Here is a 12,706-nt window from a genome sequence, read left to right as displayed (position 1 = left end):
GGTCTCGTCCCCGACCACCTTGTTGCCCTCGGGGCACTGATAGGAAATGGTGCGGTTGAGGCCGAAGTCGCCACCCACGATCGTCGTGTTCTCGTTCTTGTCGGGACTACCGCAGATTTGAGGCCCTGCGGGGACAACGTCATCACGTCATCGGAGAGGGGCTAGAGAGGCCGTCACGTTGGACCAGCTACCCCTCGTGGTGGCGGGGAGGGGGAGGACTTAACTCTACTGAAACAGAAACTTTAAGTAGACGAACCTTTCAAATTCACGGCGATCCCAATTCACAGGTCAGAAAGGCTCCACGAAACCTTGTGGATCCAATGCTGAGCTTGCACTATGTGTCAATGGGAGAAATGGGAGGTGCGCTGGCCCAATCTCATGTCGCTTATATGCAACAACCCGGATATCATTATATTTGGGTAATGCAAAAACGCGAACATAAGACTTAAACAGCTACAATCGAGCCTCAACGCCATCATGGCCAAAAGCACATACAAAACGTAGCAACCACAGTCGGGTCTGAAGCAGTGACTCACGGTATTCGCAGATCCAGTGGAGGTAATCTAGCTTGCAGCTGACGTCGTTCCAAAGCCAGTCTCGGCCGCCATCCAGCACCACGCAGTTCTGTTGGCCCACGTAGCTGTTCGGCTGGTCCTTACCCCAACGCGGCTTCCTCACCGGCGAGCCTGGCCGTAAGTGATGAGTGAGATCGATCGCAGCGCCGTGGGGATGAGGAACTTCATCAAGCGAGCGTGCCGTGGTCAGTGGGCAAACCATGAGAGCAAAGATGCTGGTTGACGCGACTGTTTGAAAAATCGACAGCACCGACAAAATGTGTAGCCAGCTGATGCAAATGTGGCATCGCAAAGAGTCACGGAAGGGATCATGAGACAGAGAAGCCGTCAGCATGTGAATTTCCAGAGAAGCACCAAATACCAACACGTTAATAATTAATTATTCAAGCTTGTACAAACTATGTTCTTATAAGCCCATTTCCAATCCATCCGTCGCCAATCCTTGCCCCTCAGCTCCCACTGACGCCTGATCTAGATAACTCACGCGCCATCTACGTCAAAGTATCCCAATCCCATCAACCAGTCGTGCATCGACCACCAGCCTCCTCTTCTTGTCAACTTTCTGCCCTCTAACACCCGCACTCTACACCCTCCGCTCCCCCTCCCCCTCCCCCCAACAGCCGATCCCGGCGCCCCTGCTCCGACTCACCGTCCACCCAGCGCCACTCGCCCCTGCCAGAGCCCTTGCGCACGCCAATCCAAAGCAGCTGGGTCTTCATCTTTGTCTTGCTACGCTCCAGCCGGTCCAGCAGGAAGTTGAAGGCCGGCTCGGGCATCGTGTGCACCAGGTCGCCGTTGGAGCGCTGGCACTGCTGGCGCGCCGTCAGGAAGTTGGCGCCGGAGCTCAGCTGGAACTCGTAGCAGGTCTTGTTGTGGAGGCTCAGGCTGTCGAGAGGCACGTCCGACGCACATTGCTCCTTCGCGAGCTCTGCCGAAGGGGAGGCAGCGGTGGTCAGCGGCGGTGTGAAACCAGAGGGGCGCCGCAGGTCTTCTGCTCCGGTGTTTGCATGGTTGGAAGATTATCGCCAAAATCATGTAACGAGCGTAACAGTTCACAAAAATGCTTTGTTTTTTTCAAAGTGTGTAGGTAGAACATTCGCATAATGGGGGATAAGAGCGACCAATAGTAAATAAGCAGCATTCACACCGTGAACGCTGGGCGTCCGCAGCAGCAAAAACACAGTCTAGCAAGATTACGGCCGGTACAGTTACACCTGCAAGGAGCATTGCTACCAGCTCCCACCGCCAGCTGCTGATGCGCGTCCAAGACGTCACTCCTGCGGAATATGCGGCCCGTTGTCCGCTACTTTGGCCGACGCCGTGCCAGTACCGTGATTACGACTGTTTGTGAGAATGACGCGGCGCGGCGGCGAGTCTCGCGGCCGCAGCAAACGGCCCGCGAAACCACCGACCAGAAACTGGCAACTCATGACCGTGCCGCGCGTCCGACGCGGAACCGTGACTGACCCGCGCTGTGCAGTATGCTTTCGTAAGCGGCGCGCGAGCGAGAGAGGGTGAGGTGGGTTACACCGCGGCGAGCGATGGCGCAAGCCGGCCAGCGGCGGGCCCGTTGTGTAAGCCCTGCGCGGTCACGGGCTCGCTGAGGTGTCAGCGGCCGGCAGCACGCGCCCGGTCGACCCCGATCGGAAGCTGGGACTCGAAGCGGCTCTCACGGCCTGGGACGCGTGCCGGCGCCTGGGAGCCGCCGGCCAGGCGTGAGAGCCGTTCGTCAGACGGGCGCGGCTCCTCTCACAGCCGTCTGGAGGTCCGCACCCGCCTCTGAGCCCTCTCGGTGCAATCACGTGATCAGGCGTGCTGCAGCTCTTCGACGCGACTCCACTTCTACCTCACCGTCTCGACTTCGCCTCTACCTCGCCGTCGTGGCTCCACTTCTACCGAGCGGCGAGGTCGAGCCGTGTCTACCATCGTGACTCAACGTCTCATCGTTTGAAGCCCCGAGCACCCGCCGCCGCGCCACTCAACCCGGCCCGGACCAGCCAGCCCAGCTCTCGAGTCCCACCCAGCTCCCTCATCCCCGGCGGCACTGACCTTGCGAGCTGAAGACCTGGACCTCGCAGAGCGAGAGCGCGCCGTCCCACGCCAACCATCTGGATGAAGACGTAGCGGCCGGACATGCGCCGCGCGCAGCGGAAGTCCTTGTCCTTGCCCTCCTCCAGCGTGCCGGGGAACCAGGCGCATAGCCTGTTCTGCTGTAGCGAGGCACTGCTGCCCACGCGGATCTCGATATCCTGCAGCGGCTTTTGACCTGCGGACAGGGCGGGGCAGCGATGGTCAGAAGCGCCACCGGGAGCGGCAGGGGAGGCCAGGTTCAAAAACGCTGATGGAGCGGAAAGGTCAGTGCCAGAGGCGCTGACGGGGCGGGAAAGTCAGTGCCAGAGACGCTGACGGGGCGGGAAAGTCAGTGCCAGAGGCGCTGACTGAGCGGGAAAGTCAGTGCCAGAGGCGCTGACGGAGCGGGGAAGTCAGCGCCAGAGGTGCTGAAGGGGCTGGGAAGCCAGGGCTGGAGACCGTCGATGTGACAGTACAGTCATGATCAGAGACGCTGCTGGGTTAGGCACAGCGCATTCTGACCGGTTCAGAAAACAGTGGGTAGAAATACTACGCTGGTCTCTCCGCATGGCACGCACCGCCTCAGCTCCGTCTTTCGTGGGTACATTCGGGTTAATAGCGTTGGCTTCGTGTCCAAGACGCTGCGCGGTTATAGGTGGTCACACGCGGGACTGGCAGACCAAGGGGCAGGCCGCCCATAAACGGCCCGACGCCGTCACGTGCTGATGACTATCAGTCGCGGGCGGGCGGCTCGCCAAGGTAGCTCGACAGCCCACAGAAGGTGCAGACGAAGAGCTGGAAAACGTGACGTGTTGGTGACGAGCATAGAGTGAGGTAATGTTTGGGGTAAATAAGGTGCCTCTGTACTTGGGTGAGAGAAGCAGGGGCACGCTCATGTTAGCTTGGCAGTGCGCGGCATCATGGAAAGTCTATAATCAATAATCCTTTCTGAGAATTTTTGCTATAGCACACGTCTTTAAAGCTTGCTATTACATATCCAATCCAGACTAAGGTGAGTGCTTGCAACTCGCTTATGGTGCGGGATATGTGACTTTCAAGCAAGCTTGGTATCTGAAGCCGAGAAAAGTAAATATCTCGCACTGAAAGCAATTCCTCCAGACCCACACTCCCGGCGTTCGCATGCTGACCGCCCACCCCGCACGGATGGCGCTACTCACCGCAGCACCCCCGCACGGATGGCGCTACTCACCCCAGCACCCCGCGCGGATGGCGCTACTCACCGCAGCATCCCCGCGCGGATGGCATTATTCACCCCAGCACCCCGCGCGGATGGCGCTACTCACCGCAGCACCCCCGCACGGATGGCGCTACTCACCCCAGCACCCCGCGCGGATGGCACTACTCACCGCAGCATCCCCGCGCGGATGGCACTATTCACCCCAGCACCCCGCGCGGATGGCGCTACTCACCGCAGCACCCCCGCACGGATGGCGCTACTCACCCCAGCACCCCGCGCGGATGGCGCTACTCACCGCAGCATCCCCGCGCCGATGGCACTATTCACCCCAGCACCCCGCGCGGATGGCGCTACTCACCGCAGCACCCCCGCACGGATGGCACTACTCACCCCAGCATCCCGCGCGGATGGCGCTACTCACCGCAGCATCCCAGCGCGGATGGCGCTATTCACTCCAGCACCCCGCGCGGATGGCGCTACTCACCGCAGCATCCCCGCGTGGTGATGCGGATCAGCTCGATGGGGTACTCGTCCAGCAGGTCGACCCGCCACCAGGGCGACGCCTGCTCCAGCGTCTCGGTGCACTTGCCGCCGTCGTGGACCGTGCTTCGGTCGCCGTCGTTGCCGTTGGAAGGCGGCCCGCCGCGCGCCGTCGACGACTGGCTGGACGGCTTGCCCTGCGCCACGTTCGTCGCTGCGGGAGGGCAGGTAGCGTGAGTGGCACGACTGGCGGTTTCAGCGGAGCGCAGCGACCCTGTGGCGACGTCAGCGTTTACGACCGTTGGGAATGGGTACGGTGTTGGGGTCCGAACGTACACGAAAAACGAAATAATGACCCGATCTAGAGGCTGCACGTTATGTTACACGTCCATTTCTTGCGCGATACGCACGCGTATTCACACACACACACACACACACACACCACACACACACACACACACACCACACACACCCACACACACACACACACACACACACACACACACAACACCACACACACACACACACACACACACACACACACACACACACACACAACACACACACACACACACACACACACACACACACACACACACACACACACACACACACACACACACGACTCACTCACGCATGCACGCACGCACGCACGCACGCACGCACGCACTCACGCACTCACGCACGCAACGCACGCACGCACGCACGCACCACGCACGCACACACGCACACACACACGCACACACACACACACCACACACACACACACCACACACACACACACACACACATGTTGTACTCAGACGGCGCCAGATGCGCTTGGGTGGCGCAGTCGCCCCTGAAAATGGTGTGTTTACTTGTTTCTTTGCCGTGCATCACTGTGTAAAACGGCACACCCACGCAAACAAGCTATGACAGTTTTTTCAATTTATGGACACTCGTAGCTGATCGTCAAAAATAAAGCTTCTGAGAAAAAGGGAATCCATTTCTAATGTCAGGCTGAATCTATTTCACAAACGTTGCGGTAGAGTAGTGCGGATTACAACGACATCTAATCGATAGCGCGCTGCTAACGAGTTAGCAAATTAGAGACAGCTAACAAGGCAAAAAAAGGGTTACAGATAACTACATAAAGGCACGTCTACGTCATTTAGGCCCTGCATAGAGAAAGGCTCTGTCGAAAAGAACCTTGTCTTTTGTCCCGGCCCTCATTTGTCAACAGCAGGCGTGGAATGGACACGTCTAGCTCGTCGTACCAGACGCCATCTGCGTGTATCCTGGTTCGCGGTCGGCGAAAGTCCAGCAAGGCCGATGTCCCCCGGCGGAGGCAGGCGTCCGAAAAGTGGAGCAGATATTTCGGGAGCACCAACCGTTGAGAGGGGCTGTTCGCGCCAGCCTCCTCCCCCCCCCCCCCCCACGGTCTCGAGCAGCGGAGACCTGCCTCACGTGAACTCCAGTTTCCTGCTTCGGATGACCTACAGTTTCTCTCGCATGTGAACTACGGGGCCCAGCCTCCTTCTACAGACCCCGGAGCTGTGTAAGTCATCCTACCTGGCGTGCTTGTTTTTGACCGAATATAACGTCCTGCCTGGGATAAACTCCGACTGTGGACTGCGAGGCCACATCTAAAGGCTGCCTGAACAGAAACATTATCACCTGACCACTATGCAGCATGCGGTGACCCTAACACGACCATTATGCAGCGTGTGGTGACCCTAACACGACCATTATGCAGCATGCGGTGACCCTAACACGACCATTGTACAGCGTGTGGTGGCCCTAACGCATGCCATTAAATAATATATAGAACAGGTCGCTCAACTCCATTTCAGTTGGGCCCTAGGTCGCTGCCTCGAATGGTTTCTGACTGTCAGACGGCAACTCCGAAGCTCTGCCCCGGAAAGATAGCTTGGATGCAGATTGGATGGATTACAGTCGGATCTCGGTCGAGACATGCTCAGTCTCATCTCGCCAGCCCCATTTCGTCAGTCTCATCGGACACGTGAGCCTCATCTCACGTGGTACGCGATTCCGGTCTTGTCCATCACGCGTTCGTCCAGCACGTGAGTTCCACCTCGCCTGACAAGTGCGTTTCATCTCGTCCAGCACGTGAGCTGCATTCCGCCCAGCACGTGAACCTAGGTCGTTTGGCGCACGGGTCTCATCTCGTCTAGCGAATGAGTCTCCCCGGTTACATGAGCATTCTCTCGCCTCGCCACGTCGTCCACCTGACCTCATCTGGCACACGAGCCCCGCCGCCGCCGGCCCCCGTCATCTCCGCCGGCCCGGTGTATCGAGCGCGTGCACCGCCAGCCGATCACTTTCTCCGGAACGGCCAGCCGGTGGGCGGGCTGGGGACGCGGGCCGCTGCCGGCCCTGGGCTTTCTCCAGCCGGCCGCCGCCAGCCGGGTCGGCCCGGCCGACCCCCGCCGCATGCGGGTCGCTCCAAACACGGCGGCGGGCGGGGCTGCCCTGGGACGCCCGGCCGGCCGGCCGCCGCCCTGCTCCGGCGGCCGGATCTGGAGCGGGCCGCGGCGACTCCGCCCGGTCACCGGTGGCCAAGGGACGAGGCCCCCTGGGCACTTGAAAAAGACAAGCTCTTTTGCCTCAGATAGAGTTTCGGCCGATACCCAGCTTCGGATGTCGCTTTCGAAACTTTATCCCACCCTCTGGGATTCGGTGATGATTCAACCCCTGTGTCCAGATGGTAACAAGATCTGAAAGCACCCTGTTCTGGAAACACATATCGTCCATGTCCTGGAAGCATATGTGGGAGGTGCAGGTCGAATAGCTTGTTCGCTTGCGGTACTCGGGATTTACCTCTAAGGGCGCATGCTGGCTTTGGCGATGCGGGGCACCACTCGAAGTTATTTCATTTAAAACCTAGTTTGGCGCGCTACAGACGTGCGCCAACCGGCGTAAAACAACACTGTACGCTCTCGATATACGTATGCTTATCGGTGTTCTTCTAATCCCTCGTTGTTTAACGTTAATTCGTGTCAAATTAATACACCGAATGCGCGCTGTAAGGGGGAGGTAGCACCTACCACCGGGGAACCACTCTGTACGTGCGCCCTTGATGGCCTAGCTACCTGGGTGCGGACCAGTCACGGCACGTCCCCTCCATTCACTGTGGTTATCGCCGTGTGCGATCCTCGGCGATAGGCACGGTGTCCTGGCCGCGCACTGCATGCACACATGCCAGTCACGGCACGTGCTGAGCCGGCGCACGGCGCCATATCACGGCACGCGCCGAACAGGTGCGCGGCGCCATATCACGGCACAGTGCTGAGCAGGTGCACGGCGGCCATGTCACGCGCAGCGTGCGCGCCCTGACCGTGTTGCTGGTCTAGATATAGGTCTGCTGGGCTTTGTGTAGGCCTGCTGGGCTGTATGTAGGCCTGTTGGACTGTGACGAGAACACATGCCGCGACATGACTCACCCATTCATTATTTTGTGCCGTGCCCGTTCGCGCCCAACTTGGACTCCGGCTAGGAATCGGGCGTCCGGAAGCCAAACAGCGCCCCAAGCACAGCATACGTCACACGAAGTAAAAATGACCTGGCCATCAGGATCTGCCCTCTATCTGCGGCTACCGTCGCCTCAGTGACGGGCAACGGCGGTGCAGCTGTCTGAAGGGCAGCCCAACAACGGCGGTGCAGCCTCTCTGATGCAGCCCACACACGGCGGTGCAGGCCGTCTGAGGCAGCCACAACGGCGGTGCAGGGTGCAGCCGTCTGAGGCAGCCCACAACGGCGGTGCAGCCGTCTGAGGCAGCCCACAACGGCGGTGCAGCTGTCTGAGGCAGCCCACAACGGCGGTGCAGCTGTCTGAGGCAGTCCACAACGGCGGTGCAGCCGTCTGAGGCAGCCCACAACGGCGGTGCAGCCGTCTGAGGCAGCCCACAACGGCGGTGCAGCCGTCTGAGGCAGCCCACAACGGCGGTGCAGCTATCTGAGGCAGCCCACAACGGCGGTGCAGCTGTCTGAGGCAGCCCACAACGGCGGTGCAGCCGTCTGAGGCAGCCCACAACGGCGGTGCAGCCGTCTGAGGCAGCCCACAACGCACTGCGTTGATCAGCTCAGTTCTTTGACTAAGGTTAGGTATCATCAGGTCTTACTGCGTCTGCCTTGCAGGTCTGTAGGGTGTGTGTGTGGGTGTGTGGGTGTGGGGGGGAAGACAGGGGGCACGTGTTCTCCGCTTATGTTCCGAGGGGCTCTTAGATTCGTTGGGATAGACGATCAAGGGCCCGGTGGGAGCGTCGGAATGATTGGCTGCACCCCGCCTCGTAGAGTTGTTAGGCCTTTTAAATGTTAGTCAGAGGGCTTTGGGGGTGGTGGAGGGAACAGTGGCCCCTCAGAAGCAACGAAGACCTTATGCCAAGTCTATTCATCTTGTTTTTGGTAGGAGGTAGGGTTTTTCACTGGGGGCCAATCATCAAGCATCGAATCGTTTAACTTCAAAAGGCCTGTCACAAATTATCGGACGCCACCAAGGCCCTGATATGGGAGCTCTTGGAACTCACGGGACCCATTTTACATGTGTCTGAGCTGAACTAAACACATGTGTGCCGGAGAATGTAGCGACAACAATTATGTAATACCAGTCGCCCAGCCGACCGCAACGATACACGTTTGACACCCGGCAATGGACCATTCTATGAGGCAAGAAATATGTCAATGCACTTATGCGTAAGACCTATGTCTACGATCTGGCCAGTTAGTGTGTTCCATTATGTAAACCCGCTCAAGCCCCGAGGGCCAAATAGAGTCGGCGCATTCACGCTGCTCCCAATCGACTGGCTGAAGAGACGTGCCAAATACATACCACTCTGTGTGTTACTGCGTGTCATTTCGAACCAGGCTAATCCGAAAAATTGAACGTGCTAATCTCTCACTTGACGTTGATGACAGCGGTCATTACCTCGCATGAACCGGAGATACTGCGCGGGCAGCGTAAGCGCCAGTGTAAAACTACGTGCTCACGCAGCCGCTGTACTCGACAACTGGATTAGTTTCATGCTGGATGGTTTTTCAGCCCACATGTACTGGTAATCGTCTGACTCCTGCTGCGGCACGCAGCTGTACCAACCGGAAAAATGGCGGCGCACAAGGCCTGAATCCCTAACAATGGTCGCAATGGTCGACACCTTTTTTACTCATAATAAGGGCAAAAATACACATTAACCACACCATCTCTGCATCTGTTTCCAAAACAAAGACTTCTTCAAGTTTTTAGAGGTCTTCAACAAGAAAGCTTCCAAAAACTTCCGGCAAGTGCTTCTTGACACTTTGATAAACAGCTCTCCGTTTAGCTGCTTTGTTTCCGACACAATGCGCTTATAATGACGGCCTGGAATCACCCGTTCATTTCCTAGCCCTTGAAATCCGGATGGCTACCATCCATTCCGTCGTCTGAACGGCCTCCTCCTGCGGATGTCGCCAAGGCGAACAATCACCACGAACGCCATCACCGCTCCACCGAATTTAATGCAGATCGTCTCCAAATATGAGCGCTTTCCGTCTCACTCAAGGTCAGTCCGCCTCACTGGCGGCGACGGGGCCGATCCCCTGCCGCCGGCGGCGCTGGCCGGCGCGGCGGGCCTCGCCAGGATGTGACCAAGGTCGGCCCGGCCCGGCCTGGCGCTGACCATGCCTCGGGGGCACAGCGCCTCCGACGGCCCGGTCGTCCGCCCCAAGGTCACTCACCGCAGGTGAGGGGCTCGCCCGTCCAGGTGTCGTCGGCGGAGCACAGCCGGCTGGCGTCCCTGGCGACAGAGGGGGACCGGTGTCAGCTGGGGTGCCGGCACGCCGCGCACGGTCCCAGTGAATGAGAGGGGCGGTAGGGAGGGGAGGGCACGATGTGGCTCGGGTGTGACAGACGGGAAACACGATCGATTAGGTGACTGCGCTTGGTTGGACGCGGTTGGAAGGTAGAGCAAAGATGAAAGACAGCATAAATAGTGCTTGGTTCTCCCGACAAACGTACATTCACTTAAAAAATATTTCGAGAATTGTTTCCTGAACCCGTTTCTCGTTGATTTTTGATACAGGTATTTCATCTTTAAGTCTTCTACTGCAGTGATATTGTTAAAGTCACATCATTTGATACATGGGATTGCTTGTGCTTGCAATGTGATTGCAATGTTTGACTATCTCCAAACGACTAAAAAGGGCACTATTGTCATTGCATGCATCTTTTGGAGTCCATATGCATGAGTGTTTTGCATGGGCATGACAGAGGCACTGATGGGCCTAATTATCTCAGAACCACAACTGGACCCGCAGTGCTAGTTTCGGTGATGACAGGTGTTCCATCCAGCATAGTCTTTCATAATCATACCTATCATCATAGCCATATCATCAACCAACTAACAACCATCATCTGTCAAGAGCCATCATGCCATCAACCATCAACCATTATTTGCTCATTTAAAGACAGCGTGGTTTGTTATGAAGATAATGGAGGTGTTTTAATAACAGTGTTATTGTTGATGCCATTCTGTAATGTTTTACACTGAATTCTCACTGCCGATGTCGTCGGCTCCAACAGCCTGGCGGCCCAAAATACCGCCTTCTGGTGGAACAAGAGCAGCACATTTCTGTCAATATCTGCCAAATCAACTAACAGTTAAACACTGTGCATCCCGGTAACTGAGTTAGGGAGCCCGCATTCCAATTCGCTCACTCATTACAGGGTGGGCGGACTTAAGGCCCTTGCCATTTGCTTCTGGCTGGGATGGTCGGCAGCCGATGGAAGCGGTTGTGCCAAAAGGTCAGACGAAGTTTAGAGGAGAGGACGGGCCGTGCTGGACACTGCGGTAGGTTAAGCTTTCGCCCCCCAAATGTTGCCGTTGATCCGGGATTTCGCTATGGGATGTGGGGTCAGGGCCCAGGCAAAAACCACTGGTCAGAGTGGATGCTGATCCCAGAAATCCATCCAATCAAAATGCTCGGGCAGTTACCAGAGCCTGGCGAATGAAACATATGATGAAGTAACATGTAGACCCAATTTAAAAAATAACTCTCAGCAGATATTTAAGCACATGCAACACAATCACATCGGAACATTATTGGAATCACTGAGTGTTGGGATTTTTGATGGCGTGTTTAAGGCTTTACATTCCAACCGCTTCCAGCGAACCGCGAGGCAGGAACAGGTGATGAGTGATCAGAAAACCGGCGAGGCAAATGGTACGCGACAGAGCGCTGGGATTTGTGACAGCATTGGTAAGCTGTTAGGTTTTCGATTGTTTCAATACCCTTATGGGTAAGGGAACACCGTTTCTCCTTGACAGCCCACTGTCCCACCAAATCTCCCGCACGACCTTGCACCCCTCCTCTGACATCGACCTGTTAGACAAACACCACTCGGCCCTCACGGGCGAACACCTCCCCAGCGCCGTGACGCCCGCCCCCGCGCGCGTGCTTCACGCGGGGCCGAGCCTCCGGCGGCGGCGGCGGCAGCGGCCGTGGGAGCCAGCGCACGGACGGCCCGCCTGGCCGGTTTCGCCAGGTTTCACTCCGAGACCAGCTCGGCTGGCGGATCCGGCCAATCGCTAACGATCTCGAGCGGCTGCGGCCCGGTCTGAGGCTGCGGTTTGGTGGCCGCCACCGCACCGAGGTCGTGTAAGGCTGGAATCTAGCCTGGCCAATCCCGAGTGCTCAGGCTGGCTGATTACCAGCATTTGCGAAGTGCAGCTAAGCCAGTTGAAAACATGGTGATACCCAGATACGCAAATGATACCCAGATCACGGACATCTACAACGGAGGATCATCCCTATTCAATCAATCGATTGACTACATGCTTCAGGAACATCCATGGCACGGTTCTCAGTATCCCACGATAGTGTCATGCGTAAAAGTACGGGTCACATCCGAATGCAGCATTCCCGCGGAATTAAAAATTGATGCAGATACCATCATCGGTTTTCAGCCTTCCTGTCATTTTATGACTGCAGTCATGGCATTGACAAACAGCAGGCCACGACCAGGTAGAACAAGATACACATTCTTGACAGCCATCACAAGCAGCGGATCCAGACCAGGAATTGGCCCCAGCACAGAGCGACTGCGGATTTGATAAAGGGTCCCGCTTGGGTGGCGCGCGAGTGCCGTCTCTCAACGGAGGGGCCCGCCAGGCGTGTCAGGAACGCGGCTGCCAGCCAAGTGCAGTGGTATGCCTCTCCCATGGTCGGAGGAAGCTCAAGGACAAGGAGCAATGTGATCCCGACCTTCAATGGCGCGTGGCAATGGCATGCATGCTCATACTTTGATGTTCATATTACATGAATCATTTCAAGGAAGGTTCTATACAACAACAGGTGGCCTTGGACGGACGAACATGAACTAAATAGATGATCCATTTATCGCACATAGATT

At 57.2% G+C, this 12,706-nt stretch overlaps 1 protein-coding gene across 1 annotated transcript in view; it reads right to left on the bottom strand.

Annotated features, from left to right (window-relative positions):
- The window catches only part of LOC119096527 (uncharacterized), a 43,388-nt gene that overhangs the window by 12,154 nt on the left and 18,528 nt on the right, over nt 1-12,706 (bottom strand). The window contains exons 3-8 of the mRNA XM_037219437.1: nt 10,033-10,091; nt 4,328-4,537; nt 2,647-2,841; nt 2,043-2,156; nt 1,225-1,503; nt 16-125 (exon numbers count right to left, since the gene is read on the bottom strand). Of these exons, the coding sequence (XP_037075332.1) occupies nt 16-125; nt 1,225-1,503; nt 2,043-2,156; nt 2,647-2,841; nt 4,328-4,537; nt 10,033-10,091 (967 nt within the window). The remainder of the gene's footprint in view (nt 1-15; nt 126-1,224; nt 1,504-2,042; nt 2,157-2,646; nt 2,842-4,327; nt 4,538-10,032; nt 10,092-12,706) is intronic.

Source organism: Pollicipes pollicipes, unplaced genomic scaffold (assembly GCF_011947565.3).
Source record: "Pollicipes pollicipes isolate AB1234 unplaced genomic scaffold, Ppol_2.1 Scaffold_4295;HRSCAF=5057_pilon_pilon_pilon, whole genome shotgun sequence".
NCBI lineage: Eukaryota > Metazoa > Arthropoda > Thecostraca > Pollicipedomorpha > Pollicipedidae > Pollicipes > Pollicipes pollicipes.
This window is presented reverse-complemented; position numbering and strand designations above follow the sequence as displayed.